Source organism: Epinephelus lanceolatus, chromosome 1 (genome assembly GCF_041903045.1).
Source record: "Epinephelus lanceolatus isolate andai-2023 chromosome 1, ASM4190304v1, whole genome shotgun sequence".
Taxonomy (NCBI): Eukaryota; Metazoa; Chordata; class Actinopteri; order Perciformes; family Serranidae; genus Epinephelus; species Epinephelus lanceolatus.
In genome coordinates, this window is record NC_135734.1 from 33,237,003 (window position 1) to 33,253,520 (window position 16,518).

Genomic DNA, 16,518 nt, shown 5'->3' on the forward strand with positions numbered 1-16,518 from the left:
TAAATAGATGTTCTGATATAGTTTTGCTGTTGGTAAATGCAGACTCCCTATGTCTTCAATTCATCGAGAATTTTCCCTGTTTTTGGATTCTTCGTTCACCGTGGAGGCATGCAAGAAAACATTTTTTTACCGAATTCAACGTAACATGGGGTGAGTAATTGACTTACAAATGATCATTTGGGGATGAAGTATTCCTCTAACACTACCTCAGATTGTTATCTATCATCAGTCATTTGACTCGTCCATGCCAACATAATAACTTAATGCTAGCATACACACAAAGAACACCCTATGACATGCATGGAGTCATCAAGGGCACACAGCTAGCATCGACTGTTTTCCTAAAAAATTGCAATATATCACCTTTTTCTTTTTCTTTTTTAACAGCAACACAGTATATTGAATAATAACCCCTGTATCCCAGTATGTATCATAGTGCCAGGTCCTTGCCATCACACAGCCTTAGAACATAGTGGAGCATTTAGCAGCTTAAGAGCCACATATTTCAATCAGGAGTTGGTGGAGACCAAAACAGAGCTAAAATAATAGTTAATTTTTGGTTAAGATTAATCCAGAAAAACCCCTCCAGCTGAATTCAAATATTGTTCCATGTTTTGCTGGATGAGGAAACTGCTTGCCAACATGTTCACAAGTTAAACTTAAAAGCTGATAATATGTCAGTGTTGCGAGAATTTTTGGAGAATTTGTAAATGTGCACAAGCCGTATATGATTTAAGATACGCAAGTTTGTTTATCTCTCTTATTCAATGAGTTTTCAGTCAGTTTATCTATCATGACGTCTTCTTTCCGTTCCTGAGTATGCAGTATTTTAATGCAGGCAAGGTCGAATGATGCAAGGCCTCAAACATCCTTTATAGAGTTTTAAACGGAAAGAGGAACCTTGGCGTCCGGTGGTGATCTCACCTGAACATTGCCTCATTGGCTCAACTGTCTCCTCAGCATCCCATTGGGAGATGCATTGGTTGTGTATGTGTATGTGCATGCACGTGCCTGATCATGCATGTGTGTGTGTGTGTGTGAATGGATGAAGTTTATGAATGAAAACTCTTCTTCCTGAGCTGCAGACAGGAGGTGAGATCATCTTGTGGAAATGGAGAATCCCCCACCCCCCAACCCCCTTCTGCCCGCCCACCAATGCTGGTTGGCGCCAATCTTAATGAATCCCATCAGTGGGCGAAAAGTAGTGGCAACCTGATTGATAACAACACCATCCAATATCAGCTTCCCCCCATCCGACAGACGGGAAGGGATCATTCCATCGTGTATATTCACATAGACATACATATGCATACACAAATACAGAGACGCACTTACTGCCTCCTTTCATCAGAAATATGAAAGATATCTCTGGTATTCTGCTTTTAGCTTTCATTCAATATGATGTCAGAGCAGAGTGCCAATTATCTCTGCTTCTTTTGTTCACGTTCCCACTCAGGAACAGAGTTGAGTGGATTTGATGATTGGCCACCTATTCAGCAGCATGTGAGCGAAAGTGACAATGAGTAACACAAGGGGCTCTCGATGAGGATCCATAAATAGACTCTCCGAAGAGCCAGGAGCTGTCCTCCCCCTCATTCCCTGCACACAAACACACACACCTCTACTCTACCCCCTTCCCCCGCAACCGGACTGAGACAATCTGTGACCATTTGGCACCGGGCCTTTGACAACATACTGTACACTCACAGTCAAAGGTATGTATACACACATGCACACACACATGTACACACATGGCATTCCTCTTAGCATCCTTCACTGCAGGATTCTGTTAATTCCCTCCTACAGATTAGGAGGCATGTTGCCAAACAATGCAGCATTTTACATCGGCCATTCGACTGGATACCACAGAGTGATGTACAGTCATTCCTGCAGTAGTCCAACTAAGGCCCTGTCTACACATAAACAGATATTTTCAAAAAAGGATATATTATCTAAAAAGTTTTGTCTACACAGTTATCGTTTTCAAAATATCTCTGTACACACTACAGTGCAAGCAGTCTCTTCTTCCTGAAGCTAGTGAAGTGCACAGGTTAATGTTACCTTTTTCAAATCTCATCACCGTTGATTCCCCTATGATATAGACCCTTTTACTGTCAGTAAACAGTGTGACGGTTTTTGGTGGGCGCGGCTTAAAGCGCACTCTGGCACAAACTTGACTATTCGTAAATTTGTATCGCCGTCATAATGTACCATTCAGTTACTCAAAGCAGTTCACTCTTGGAGCAGCAAAATGTCGAGCGGAGTGAATGTGTGATTAACTTAACTTAGTGTAGAGCGTCACACTAAATATCTGAATGCACCATGTCAGGTCACCCACTCTCTGGGACCGCTAGTGTTACTTGAATAAGTAAACACTGACCAACGGGACCAGACTCGCCAACCCGCATGCTCTCACTCAGTGGATGGATGGTTTGACGGGATTACTGAACGTGGGATGGCCGGCTTTGTGGTTGATTATTATGCCAATTTTACAAAGGAGGACGACACTTGAATGGTTTCCTCCAGTTTGTTTTGCTATCAAAGCTAATGTGCTAAAAAGTTAAGTGTTATGGAGAAATCCAACATTCCTCTTCATACCTCCCCAATTTCTGATTAGGTAGACATGATAACCCTTAATACACATAACGTTATTCATCCCTACAACAGGAAAGACTTTTTCCCTAACCTGATATGAAGTGTGCGCTGCCAGGGAGCATTTTTAATGAACGCCTCCATTCAGTCCTTTTGTCTTATTGCATTTACCCATAGTTGTCTTTGTTTTTGTTGACAGGCAGTGGCGGCTGGTACGGGATAAAATTTTAGACTCTTAAGTAGCCTATAGCCCTGAGAGTTTGTTTTGCCTCCAGCTAATAATATGGCATCTAAAAAGGTCCATAAGGACTGAGGAACTCACTTAATGATACAAGTGATGCTCTGGACATGTGAAAGTTTTCCTTTAACTCCTCATTGACAACAATCCCACTCTTGCAATCATCCAGCCATCCGCTGGTTCAACCAGGGCTGATTCAAAACTGTCATTTCTGGCAGCCCAAATAACACTGGGTGCATCCATTTGTGCAGAGGAGGTGCAGCAGTGTAAAGTTTAAATGAAAAGTCATCATTGGACAAAATAGTGCTGACAAAACGTAAGCAAAGTCTGCAGACATGCGCAAAATGAAATGACGTCATCGTTTCCCAAATGCTCCATTTCACGTCCTCACAGACACAAAGTAACCAGAGTTTTTTTTTAAAAAAATCTTTGTTTTAGTGATGTAAAGCTCAGTGTGCATGTGGACGAGACACCAAAAATCCGTATACGTGTAGAGGGCCTAAAGCTTTGCAGTTCTAATTGTGCACATTTTCTCTTGAATTGCATGATTGTCTGTGCATGTATATGCAGTGGGTATATAACATGTCAGGAGACTAAACGTAGCTCATTTTGAATCCACCGTGCAATCTTTGGAAATCAATGGGAGTCCCACTGAATATATTTTTTTAAAAAGGCGGTCACTTTGTAGATTTGAGGTTTTTATCTGATTTATCTTATTTTTATCTCCTGTGCTTGTTTCTGCTGGAGTAACCACAACACAAGCAGAAGCTGTGTCGGTGGACATCAGAGGCAGCTGCACGGACCCTCAGAGGACTGAACATCCCAGTCGAGGAGCCATCCTGCAACTACAAGCACAGATAAATAAATCATGAAGAAAGTTTTAAGGAAAGGATAGAAATAGAGCTGAGGACGTGCTGTTTGATTCAGACCGCCTTAAGACAGAATTCTAGATATGGATGGCATAAAATAGCAAGAATGATTAAAGCCGCTGATTTTTTTTCTCCAGTTTTTCTATTTCATGTGATATTAAAGCCAACGTTAAACATTAATAAACCATTTTTTGGCAAGGGTTCTTTGAATATTCATTTGGGAACTTGAAGATAATGTTCCAGTAGATTACAAAATTAAAATATAAGCGGTCAAAAATAATTTTAGAAATGCAACAATTCCCTGACAGTGTCCCGCTGTGATGGCTGTTAGACTATGTTGCATGAAAGGTGGTTAAACATTTAATTACTTGCATAAAGCAGGGATATGATTATTTTGCTGCTGCTCTTTGTTTCCCCTTGGTGGGTCTGAAATTGTAGTTATAAAAAACCTCTTGTTATGGTGCCTCTGTATCACTTCACATGGAGAGAGCAACACAATACAAAAAGCTCAGAGAAAAATTTCATTAGGCAAGGCTTCATGTGGAGGCAGGAGGTGGAGGGTGACTCAAAAGATGAATAAATGAAAACAGAAGCAATCAGTTTTTCCTAACTGTAATTTCAGCAGAGATATCAAACTCAGTCAGTGCAACGTTCATTTTATTCATCAGAATTTCATAAAGCTCTGCAGAGAGAAGAAAAAGGGGGAGGATTTGAATATTTATGTACTGTGCAGGTTTGTCAGTCTCACATGGTCGGTCTGTGCACTAGTTGGGGTTTCCCCCACTGTCTGCAAGCAGCGCGATGAGGTCATCGTTAGGGTTTAAGCCCTACACGAGCTTAATCTGGGAGATAAGGGCTGGATTTGGATTTAGCACTCAAAAAGGGTCATGTAGCTACAACCATTATGACTGTCACAGTAAATACGCAGCTCAGACGCGGGATCGCCAGCTGTTCCACAAACGCACATCTTCCCCAGTGTCAGCCAAATAGTTTGACTCTTGGAAGATTCTGCGGTGTTTACAGTGATTTCATGATCTCCCAGTTGGCCTGCAGAGTTACGCTGGCATCCATTCATGCTGGATTTCTCTGACTTGAATGTGTGAGCTGTGTGATTTGGGAGTAGTGAATGAGTCCCATTTTCTTTTTTATTGTTCCTGCTAGGGCTGGCACAATATCAGATTTTCACTGTGTGATTTTCACAATAATGATAGTATCACAATATCTGAAATTTTGGAAGAAAAAAAGTCAAATTCATCTTTAACTTTGTTTATTGTGTATTTTATCTCTTCTTGTGGGGAAATTAATTACACTCAAAATACAACTGTAGAGAGTTGAAGAGGGAAACAAAGCAGGAATGGAAAAGAGCAAATGATTTAAAGGTCCAGTATGTAGGATTTAGGAGGCAGAGATGGAATATAATTATGTTTTCTTCAGTTTATAATTTCATGAAAATAAGAAGTGTTTTTGTTCCCCTTAAAATGGGCTATTTATATCTACATAGGGAGAGGGACCTCGTTCATGGAGTTCATTTTTCAACAGTAGCCCAAAACGGACAAACCAAACACCAGCTCTAGACAGAGCCATTTGCGTTTTTCTTTTTCACATCAGCCACTGTAGTTTGCAGCCCCTCCACAACAAGAGGGCCTGTAAAACAATGACTTTTTAAAAACGTGAAACTGCTTTATTCAGTGCTTTATGGGTTTTGATCACCTGGTCTCTTTGTTTTAGTGAGGATGAGACCTCTGCAGATCATTTGGCTCCCAGATAAAACCTCCTCAACATCTCGATAAGAAATAAGATGAGCACACATTGCATCATCACAGAAAATAGGCGAGTACACTTCAGCAGGCGCTGGGCTAGCAGCATGGCAAACAGCATTGAAGAAACATTGATTTGTAACATGAAATTGCTTTGTTTAGTGTTTCTACTGGTCTAAATCTCCTGTTCCATTTGGTTTTGAGAGGAGGAGACCTCTGCAGATAATTCGGCTCCTGGTAAAAACCTCCTGAACAAGTGGCACCCCTAGTATGTACTAAAGGCTTAGAGTGATGGTTTCATGTCAATTGCCTGTGAAATTGCTCAACAAAACTCCAAAATATTCTAAAATTGTAATGGTTGTTTGGTTTTGATGTGTTCAAGTGCACAAATTTCATCTTAAAAGCTGTGAAAAGACAGCAAAATGATTTATCGAATTAATATCTAGGATTTCTCCAATATTACACAGTACAAGTGTTTACTGCCAGTGACTTTGTGATTTTGTTTGAGACAGAAAGGTCATAAGCAGCACTCTGAATGTGGTTTCTATGACTTTGTGGTGTCTTGTAAGCCTGTGTTTGCATAGTTGTATTCATGACACAAGTATATAAACTTAATTTATTCATGTATGTTGGCAGGAATGCCAGGCCTTGGAAATAGCACCTGAAATAATAGCTGTATAAACCGTTGAATATATTCCCACAGTGGGATTTATGCTGGAATATGACAGTTGTTTGAACGAGTGGGATGTTTTATTTCATTCAGGTTAATTAAAGTCGCTGAGGGAAACAAATCATGCCCGGGGAAAGTCCCATTTAGGTCCTGTGCCGTCCCACTCTCCCTGTATGAGAGAAATGGGTCAGTAGAGATTGGAGAGGATAATAATAAAAAACGACCTGCCGTCCTTCCTTCGTGTCCCCTCCGTGGCAGACGGAGGAGTGCTCACAGATTATGCACCAATTACACGCGATACAGCCGGCGTTAATAGGGTTTGAAGGGATTTACACGGCGCTGTCCAGGCAAATGCGGCATGCTTTGGGGATGACATCATTTTGATCACCTCACACCGGCTGACCACCCTACCTCCCTGCCTAAGACTAACCTCACTCGCTCACAAACCCGTTTTTACCTGCGGTTGTCCCGTGTCTCACCGGACTGCGCTCGTCACAGCACATTTCTCCGCTGATAGGAGGACTCTGCTGCCCCCCTCCTCTCCTCTCTCCTCCAGCTCCACTGTCGTGTTTACTATAGGTGAGACAGGCCGTATAAATTCCTGAGTGTGCGCAGATCGCATCCTCAGAGGAGAATGGAAAAGAAGAAGGAGGAGGAGGAGGTGTAAGGAGCAGGAAAAACAAGCGAACCAAGGGAGCGGGGCTGTAGATGTGTTTACTGCTCACTGCTGGGAGAAGCGCAGGAGGAGACGCAGACTTCCAGTCATCCAGGGCGGAGAGACATCAGTGGATGCAGAGAGGAGGCGGAGGAGGAGGAGTGAGCGTGGATGCTGATTATAGAGACAAACCCAAAGAGGACGAATTATCAGGCGGTTGTTATTAATCATAGACTATTAAGTGGAATAAGCTTTTGCAGTCAGCGATGGACTTTAGCTGTGCGCACTGAGGTAGGAAACGTTGGCTTTATATTGGCAGCATTCAGTCGGATGCGAAGGCACATCCTCTCTAGCTTATCCCATCCCTAAACAACCCACCCCCTTCTTTATTATTCAAATATAAACTGTAATACTGTGTTTGACTGTAACTTGAGTGTTGTCAGTGATGCTCCACCGGTGCGCCGGGGATCTTAGCCGCAGCAGGAGGTGCGAGGAGACGCGATGATGCGCACACAAGAAACCCCTCCGACACATCCACAATGCACTGGCCTGCAACAGAGCGTAGCCTGCTCCTGCAGCTCCCGCAGCTGATACCTCCAAATAAATCAAGTGGGAGCCGGAGCAGGACTATTATCAGGCAGGATCAGTCGGATGTGAATGATTATTCCAAATTTTAGACACCAGATGTGTCTCAGTGGTTTGGTTTCTCTCTCTGCGGAAAATTATAATGACTTTGAGCTGTATGGTTTGGTTGATGCATCCTCCAAGCTGTCTCGTTTTTGACTGTATCTACATGATTTCTCTCTCCATGTATTATAAATTATGGATGGTTACACACAGCTATACCTTGGGCTGGTACCTCATACATCAGATTCCAAGTGCATTACTTGTGGTGAGACTAATTGCCACAGTAGGGTGGTCGATAGTCATAATAGCATGTTAATAAATTTAGTAATTTGACAAAATGACCTTCAAGCTGATACAACAGCAGATGTGAGATACCTTAAATTCCCCTCGAAATGAGTACATGATAACCGGCTCCATGTTTGGGATTTTCTCAAAGAAAACACATGTTTGTTTTGCACAGCAGGACAGACATGCTGCCACAGTTAAGGGTTTTGATCTGTATCATTATTTTACAAAGCCGGTAAAACCTGTCACCTCGTAGTCGCTCCTGTCAGAGATAGCAGAGGAGGAGTGGATTTCTTAAAAAGGCCCCTGACAAGAAATAATGCATTTTCATTCTCAGCTGAGCGTGTATGTGCTGTCGTCCTTGGAGAAATGACAAGCTTTGAAGAGGCTTGCCGAATTCTCTCGTTATTACACAGCCATCATTTGATCTCATCCATTTTAATACACCGGTGATGCTGCTCCAGCAGGATGTAAATAACCAGCTGTGGCACCAGTCTGCCTGTAAAGGTTTGTCAATCAGGAGTGTGCTAAACCAAAAGCAATGCAATATTATATGTAATATTCTGTAAGATGTAAGGAAGTCACTTAATTGAGGTACTGCAATGCTGTGGCTCCTATGTGAGGTTGACAAGTTTGCCCTATGATAGAGGGGGTCTGATATTATTTGTTGTGCACTTCATTACTGGGGGGTTTATGATTTATGGTCCAGACAGGCTGCTCTTTTGTCCTTTATCCGCATGTCCTGAATCATGTTTCACATTCTTGTATTGATTTGATATCTTCAGAGATCAGACACCATGACTCATAAGTTAATGTCATTGTTCTGTTCACTAGATACGAGGGTTGCAGTGAAAGCGTATACTGTGGTATGAAATTTGACAGTTATCATACCGTGTACATTTGTCTATCTATGGTAACCAGATGGAGAATCTCACCTGCATGTGGCCATCTCCTTTCCTCCATGACTGCCTGTCAGACTTTATACACGTTTTTATTTTCAATAACTGGTTTACAGTTTAAATTGTAATAAGGCATTTGATCAACCTTCAGTGTTAGTTTATTTAAGGGTCTTTGACAAATAATAATTGTAATAATAATTGTGTACCGTGACACCATGATGTTCTTTGAGAAGGTTATCATACAGTGAAAATCTCATGCCATTGCAACCCAACTAACATGCAGTGACAACCACTATGATCTTATCTTGATTATATATTTAATTGTACAAATCCATTTTGACATCTGTGTTGTGAGAAATGGAAAAATATTGAATTACGATTATTCTCTTCTATGCTGATAATAAACAGTTTAGTAAAACTGCCAGTTTTTTGTTGTAGTGTTCTCCCACTATAGACCCCTGCACAGTCCTTTCAGTCCTTAGAAAGTTGCAAAGCACTTTCTATAATAAACTGACTTGAGCCAGAGGAGCATCAGACCTATGGATGCGCATGTCTTTGATATTGATCACAGCTTAAGGGAGGTTTGCCTTCTTGTCTGTCTGAATTTGCAGATGATTCAGAGCTGCATGGCTCAGAGCTGCAGTTCTTGGGTAGCCACTCCGCTGAGATCCCCTGCCACTTATGATAACTTATAGCTCAAGGTTGTACTTATAGGAGGCCTAAATAATATTCCTCCAGAGATGACACTTTCTTACAGACTCCGCATTTAGCTGAATCAGCCTTCATGGCTCCCAGCAGGCAAGAGAAGGCTTTTAAATTTGATTTGATTCTTAACAACTTCCCCTTCTCTTTTTCCCTCTTCCTCTCTCTCTGTGTTTGGTCTTGTCAAGGCTCCCTGTTCTCTCGTTGTTCTGACGACCACAGGCCCTCATGGCTCTCGTTCATGAACCTCGTGCCCCCTCTCCGTCTCTCTCCGGCTTCAACACACCCCTCTCCGATCCTCCATCCTTTCGCCGCCTCGATGCCGAAACACCATGCACTCCAGAAATGGACCTGACGCCGACCCAGTGCGTCTTACGTAATGTCCTCTCCATAGACACCGGTGGTGCCGTCGAGCCCGGGGGTGGAGGAGGAGAGGGGCAGACTGCCGGGCACAACCAGACACCAGGCGAGGAACAACAGGAGCACTTTGCCAACAGTGTCCTGAAGCTCCACGAGCATGATGGGAGTCCCGGAAGGACGGAGGGAGAGGGGCAGGAAATGGACAGCAATGCCGTCAGGAGCCAGGCGGATGACGCCAGGCTACAGTGCCAGTCTACTGGGGGAGGGTTTCTGGAGGGGTTGTTTGGGTGTCTGCGGCCCGTCTGGACTATGATTGGCAAAGCCTATTCTACAGAGCACAAACATGGCCTGGATGGTAAGTCAAATCCATTTCAGTAGAAACACATTTACACACACTGGCATTAATGGTCGCTTATAGTTTTCCAATAAAAGCAAGCACCAGCTCCCATTTAATTCCAGTCCGAAGCTTTGATATGCTAATTAAATGAGCTTATCCCCCACTTTAATTACATTAAACAGTTGGTAGAAAAATGACTCCCACAAAGGCCATGTTGTAAACAAACACTTTCCTTGACGTGAAGAGCTGCAGCCAGAGAGCGAGAGACTCTATCAAAGCTGCAAAGGGCTTATTTTCCCCTGATATTTTCCCCCCACATCCCTTCGCCTGCTCGTGCCCACCCCACCTCCTCCCCACTACCACCCCCCAGTGAAACTAGCTCCCTGTGACGCTGTGTTGTTTATGTCTGCGGCCACTACAATAGCGCAGAGCTCCCCCGGGACTCCTCTGCCAAATCTGCTCCATGAATTATGCATGGCCACGCTCTGACCCTGCGCCTCTCATCTCTATTAACGCAAACCTGACACACGCACACACACATATGGGAGCGCAAGTACGACTGCAAGCACACATAAACACATCCACAAATAAAAACATTTAGCCCTGACACAGACACATAAAGTTAAGATGAGAGCCAGAAACAAACTTGATAGGATAAATTCGCATCTGGCTTGAAGGTGACAGATTTATAAGTCTCCTTGTCTTTACATCTTTCTGATATTTTATCACCCGTTTGACTTCCACATCTCCCCTCCACTCCCCTCCTCCTTCCATCTCTCATTGTCTCCTTTCCTCTCCTTTTCATCCTGTGCTGTTATCACTCCCAGCCCATCTGCACCTCGCTGCTCCCCTCCTCCGTGCGGCATCACAGGGAGTCACACACACACACCAAGGAGAGCAAAACGGATATTATAAAAGTGACATAAATAGGGGTACTGCAACTGAATGCCATATCACAATGCTCCATTCTTAAGCTGTGATTGGAAGGCACAATGCAGCACAATAGAAAGCAGGAAAACTGTCCGTCCTTTATTGATTCTGAAGGACTGTGGGGTTACTGGCAATGTTCTAAATGTCCTCAATTTTTAGATCAAACAAAGCAGACCTGGTGATATTCTGGTGTGTCAGATTCGGCTTTATGTCTTTACTGTGAGGGTCTCATTAGAGGCCGAGTCCTCAATCTATCACCAGAGAGCATAAATCATTCATATCATCCTTATTAATATGACAAATGTCTCTAAATCTTCTTTCCGCCAGTTAAGAACAGCAGCAGGATGGGCTGTATATTTTCTGTATATTAACAGTCTGTCTTTGGCCGCACGGACCCCTGCCGACCCGTGGGGAATCCCTCGCCCTCCTTTTTTCTTTACGCACACACATACAGAGCTACCATCCGCATTAGGCTCTCAAATCCGCTCCCTCTTCAGCCCCCCCTCTCCTTAGCGTTGGACCCCTGTTTCGCGTCAGCCCCACAATGGCACTAAGCAGGATTTAGGAGGCTGAGGGAGAATTACCCACAGGAGATTAGAGCTCCCTGTCTGTCTGCATACAGACCCAGAGCCTTAGGTGAAGGTGAGGTTCAACAACCGCAAAATATATCAACTTAGGCTCTGTGTTGACTGTGAAGAGCCAGGGCTTACAACAGGTTTACTGTTACACATCTAACCCATTCTTCTGTGCTGTGTACACCCTGCTACTATCTTTAGTTCACGTACAGGCTCTCTGATTGTTTTTCCCTGTTGTGATTTTAATGTCTAAACTTTTGATTATAAAGTTAAAGCAATAAAGTATTAGAAAAGCAACAACAAAACAACAATCAACAATTTAACTGACACACTACAACCAAGACAATCAACGCACAATCAGAAAGAAGAATACACTAATGAACGCAACCATTCGATGGCCATAGAGAGGCCATGTACAAATGTTTGCTATAATACAGAAAGGAACAAATAAATATAGAAGATACAGTATATTATAGGTACAGAATAGGAGAATCTGAGACATCTGAAACTTAGGGAGATATGTATAAGTATGTTTTCTCGTGTATAATCACCTGAAAATAAGGATTGTTAAGGGTTTTTTTGTCTTGAAATGAGCCATTTATATCTACATAGGGAGCAGGTCCTCGTCCACAGCGATCGCCATGTTGCACCATGATGTTTCTACAGTAGCCCAGAAAGGACATTGAGCGTACATTAGCGAGTGCTAGGCTAGCGGCCATCTGCAATGAGCCAAACACCGCCAGAAAAACATTGAGTTGTAGCGTGAAACTGCTTTACCCAGCGATGTTAGCAGTTCAAATCACCAGGTCCATTTGTTTGAGAGGAAGAGACCTCTGTGGATAATTGACTCCTTGTAAAAACCTCCTGAACAATGAACACTGAAGGAATTCACAAGGGAGAAGTCTTAGCTGGTTGCAGTTTGCAATCCTCAACACTAGTTGCCACTAAATCCCATGCACTGCTCCTTTAGAACAAGAAGAAAGTCACTTCTAAACATGAAAAATGATAGTAAGGATCATATGTTTGAAGTTATTCCAGTCTGAAGAGCCTTAAACTCTGTCTTTGCATTTAATTTAATGATCTATTAGGGAATGTGGTACCAAAAACTGTTGTAGGATAATGGAGATGTAGCTATACATGTAAAAGATGAGTTACAGCCAGTGAATGTGTCTTCTTATATTGAGTGGAGGCCATTGAAGTTACACAAGCAACATCCAAAAACAGATCTACAGAGATTATTGTATGCTATATTGAGGGGTAGAAGGTTAGCTGCAGGTTAGCTACTTTTTCTATAGATATTTGGACGAAATTAGCGTTTTGTTTTTTAATTTTATGAACATAACGTCTCATCATGTCGACAGATTAAAAGAATAGGTCGACATTTTTGAGAAAAAGCTTATTTGCTTACTTGTTGAGAGATGAGAATATCCTCATGTCGGTATGGTAAATATGAAGCTAGCATTAGCAGCCAGTTAGCTTAGCTTCGCACAAAGACTGAAAATAGGGGGAATCAGCTGGCCTTGCTCTCTTGAAAGGTAAAAAATCTGCCTAACAGCCCCTCTAGAGCTCGCTAGTTAACACATTATTTGTGGTTTGTTTAAATTATACAAAAACCAAAGAGTATAAATGACACCTTATGGTAATGGGGGTTATGTGCTGGTCTATTTCTTGAAGTTGTCAGGCAAATGGGGGATTGAACCATGAAAATATAATCTTATTTGATGAGATTTAGGTGGTGGTTGGCAGTTTTTGTTCCCTTCAATGGAGCTAGGCTAGCTGTTTCCTCCTGTTTACAGTCTGTATGCTAAGCTAAGCTACGCTAAGCTAACCAGCTGCTAGCTGTAGCTTCATCAGAGATACTGGATAGAGGAGATACCCCACCATAGGCTTATCCAATGTTAAGAAAACGGTTACTCTTCCTGTCTCCTAAGTGGGCGTGGTTAGCTCTCCCTCCAATCAGAGCCTGTTCTCCCTCACCCCCTCCACCACCGTGTTGAACAGAAGCTCTGTGGATGTCTGTGTATGCGGATCAAGAAGCAGGTGGAATGAAAATACATTTTTCCTATTATTGCAGCCTATTGCTGCACAAAGCTTGGGCATTTTTTATTTATTACTAGCGGTAAATAACTGTTTGTAAGCTAACTGTGATTTTACCGCCTGTTTATCGAGATCACGAGATCTCGCGAGAACTTGTTTTCTGAGATGGACAGGGCTCAAACAAAGTTAACTTTCTCTTGATCTGTGCGGATGAAAAATGCAGCTTTAGTGTCAGAATGTTGGTAAGATGTGTGGCTTGTGGAAAATGAACCCAATATTTACTTTAGTGACTATAGGGCAAAAGAATTGACCATAAATTGTGATCACGTTCATTTTCCTCATTGACGACAATACATTCAGAGCTGCCGCAAGTCTCCTATGGGGGCGTGGCGCTGACATCACTGAATCAGGAAGTGAGCTGAGTGGGGTATCTCGCTTTATCCAATATCTCTGGCTTCATATAGACTGGACAGACATGAGAGTGCTATCAGTCTTCTTATCTAAATGTTAGCAAGAAAGCAAATATGCTTATTTCCAAAAATGTCAAGCTATTCCTATGAAGACAGTGACTTCAAAATAACTCATGTAGACTAGTTACCTTTGTAACCAGACATGTCTGTAATAAAGCGATATGAGTCACTCATGAATCATCATTACTCATTGCCGCAGTGATTAATAATTGTCTGGTGTGCAGTTATGTTTTGAAACAACAGCTTCCTCATCCAAGTTGGTGAAAATAACCTGCAGTCGGTGCTTTCAGGTTAATTATCACCCTACTCTATATGCATGACTGGCATGCTACTACACCGATAAACTCAGCAACTACTTTGCCTTGTTTTTTTCCCAATCTCAGAGGCGTGGGAGGTCCCATTCGAGGAGATATCTGACCTGCAGTGGGTGGGCAGCGGGGCCCAGGGCGCCGTCTTTCTGGGCAAACTGCACGGACAGGAAGTGGCTGTAAAGAAAGTGCGGAACATCAAAGAGACGGACATCAAGCACTTGCGGAAGCTCAAACACCCCAACATCATCACTTTCAAGTTAGTAGGAATGATAAGCTGGCTTATTAGATCACAAGATGCACAACCAAAAACCTTTTCCATTTATTACTGTGACTATAACAACTCTAATCTGTTCTATCTGCACTTCTCTACACTCTCAGAGGTATTTGCACCCAGGCTCCGTGTTACTGCATCATCATGGAGTACTGTGCCCAGGGACAGCTGTATGAGGTGCTGAGAGCAGGCAGGAAGATCCAGCCCTCCCTGCTCATGGACTGGGCCATGGGCATCGCCGGGGGCATGAACTATCTTCACCTCCACAAGATCATCCACAGAGACCTCAAGTCACCAAAGTGAGTTTTTTAGACCAGAAGTAAATCAATTGTGTGGTTACAACTCTCTAATTCAAACGTGAATGATAATGTTGAAGCAAACAGGTCACTAAATAGTTACGGTTAATGGAGCTGTATGTGACATTCAGAGCATATCTATGATTTAGAGTTTGGGGCAGTATAGTCTTCACTCAGCTCTCAACATGGAGGTGGCTAAGCTGGTGGCTAGCAGCTAATGATGCTAACTCAATAAACAGTGCTAACAATTGCAACAGTGCTGACAGAGCTAACATTGTTGACCTGGGAGGAAACAAGATGATGGGTGCTATGCTTCTACAATGACGCCATCGTGATTGCAAATTTGCAAATCCTAGAATAGTAAAGGAATGGTTTGCTTTCCTTTTTTTTAACTTTACTGCCTCTGATTGGCTTATTTTGACATTCTTATCTTAACCTTAACCAATTCCACTCCTCTTCCCTAAACCTAAATAATCCAACCAACAAAGGCAACGAGTACTAGCCAGACCCTCAGATTTATCTTGTTACCTGCAGTGGGGGTCTTACTGCTTTACAAAATAAAATTGATTGGCCAAATTTAGATGCTCAAATTACTTGGCAAATTTCTAACTCTGCAAGACATTAAGTGCCACACCACATGACTCCAGTGATCACTTACTGGCCTAATGATCGGTTTGAATAATTATACAATTAGTTTTGAGCTGATTTTGCTGTTTTGCAACCAGATGAACTCAAATATAAACTTGACGTCCAATATTTCATTCCAGCATGCTGATCACTTACGACGACGCAGTAAAGATTTCTGATTTTGGTACGTCCAAGGAGCTCAGCGACAAGAGCACCAAGATGTCCTTTGCCGGTACGGTGGCCTGGATGGCTCCTGAGGTCATACGCAACGAACCTGTCTCAGAGAAAGTGGATATTTGGTAGGTGTCATAACCCTTTATACGCAGTCCTTTTGCACTTGTGATCCTTTGCAATTTTCCCTTATCATTTGTCTTGTCTGTCATGGAATCAACATAGAATCTCATTAGTTGCAGCCTACTACAGTAAAGAGCGCAGGATCCTATTTCCAGAAAATCTATCGAGTATTATGTGCAATATCTCATTACATGAAATTCTATAGGGCCTCGGCCATATCTGATGGGTTGCCCTGTGTTAAGCCCTGATCTTCCCCAATACATCTCCCCTCCCTGTCTCTCTCATCCTACATCCCTCCATCACTCTTCCTCTTCGTCCTGAAAGGAACGCCAGCTAATTTAATAATTGATTTGCCAGATGCTGCAGTGCTCAGGAGAGGGCTGGAATAACCTTCCAAGCCTGCGGATGGTTTGGCCCCAGGCCAGCAGTGCATTAGCAGAGAAGTGAAAATAGGATTAAAAAGCTTTTCATGTGGAAAGAAAGCAAAGCATGCATGTAGACTCTACAGTTTTGTTTAAATGTATGTAAATTATGTTGTAGTCCACAAAAACAGTGAGAGAAGCAGAGGCTGTGTTGAAGTATTAGGTTGTGTTTATTTTGTCTTGCTTTGTGCTGACATACTTTGACAGATGGTACAACTCCTCTTCCTGTCTGATTATATTATAGACAAACTATACAAAGGTAGCCACAGGTAGAATTAACATAACCACATTTTA

At 42.6% G+C, this 16,518-nt stretch overlaps 1 protein-coding gene across 2 annotated transcripts in view; it reads left to right on the forward strand.

Moving 5' to 3' along the window:
* LOC117257283 (mitogen-activated protein kinase kinase kinase 12-like) overlaps window positions 1-16,518 on the forward strand; it is a 36,632-nt gene that overhangs the window by 6,911 nt on the left and 13,203 nt on the right. The window contains exons 1-5 of one of the 2 annotated variants that reach the window (XM_033627358.2): window positions 6,935-7,072; window positions 9,483-10,009; window positions 14,387-14,570; window positions 14,693-14,884; window positions 15,649-15,807. In XM_033627358.2, the coding sequence (XP_033483249.1) occupies window positions 9,523-10,009; window positions 14,387-14,570; window positions 14,693-14,884; window positions 15,649-15,807 (1,022 nt within the window). In that variant the 5' untranslated portion in view covers window positions 6,935-7,072; window positions 9,483-9,522. Of the gene's footprint in view, window positions 1-6,934; window positions 7,073-9,482; window positions 10,010-14,386; window positions 14,571-14,692; window positions 14,885-15,648; window positions 15,808-16,518 lie in introns of those variants that run through there. The other variant, XM_033627359.2, reaches the window with a different exon arrangement.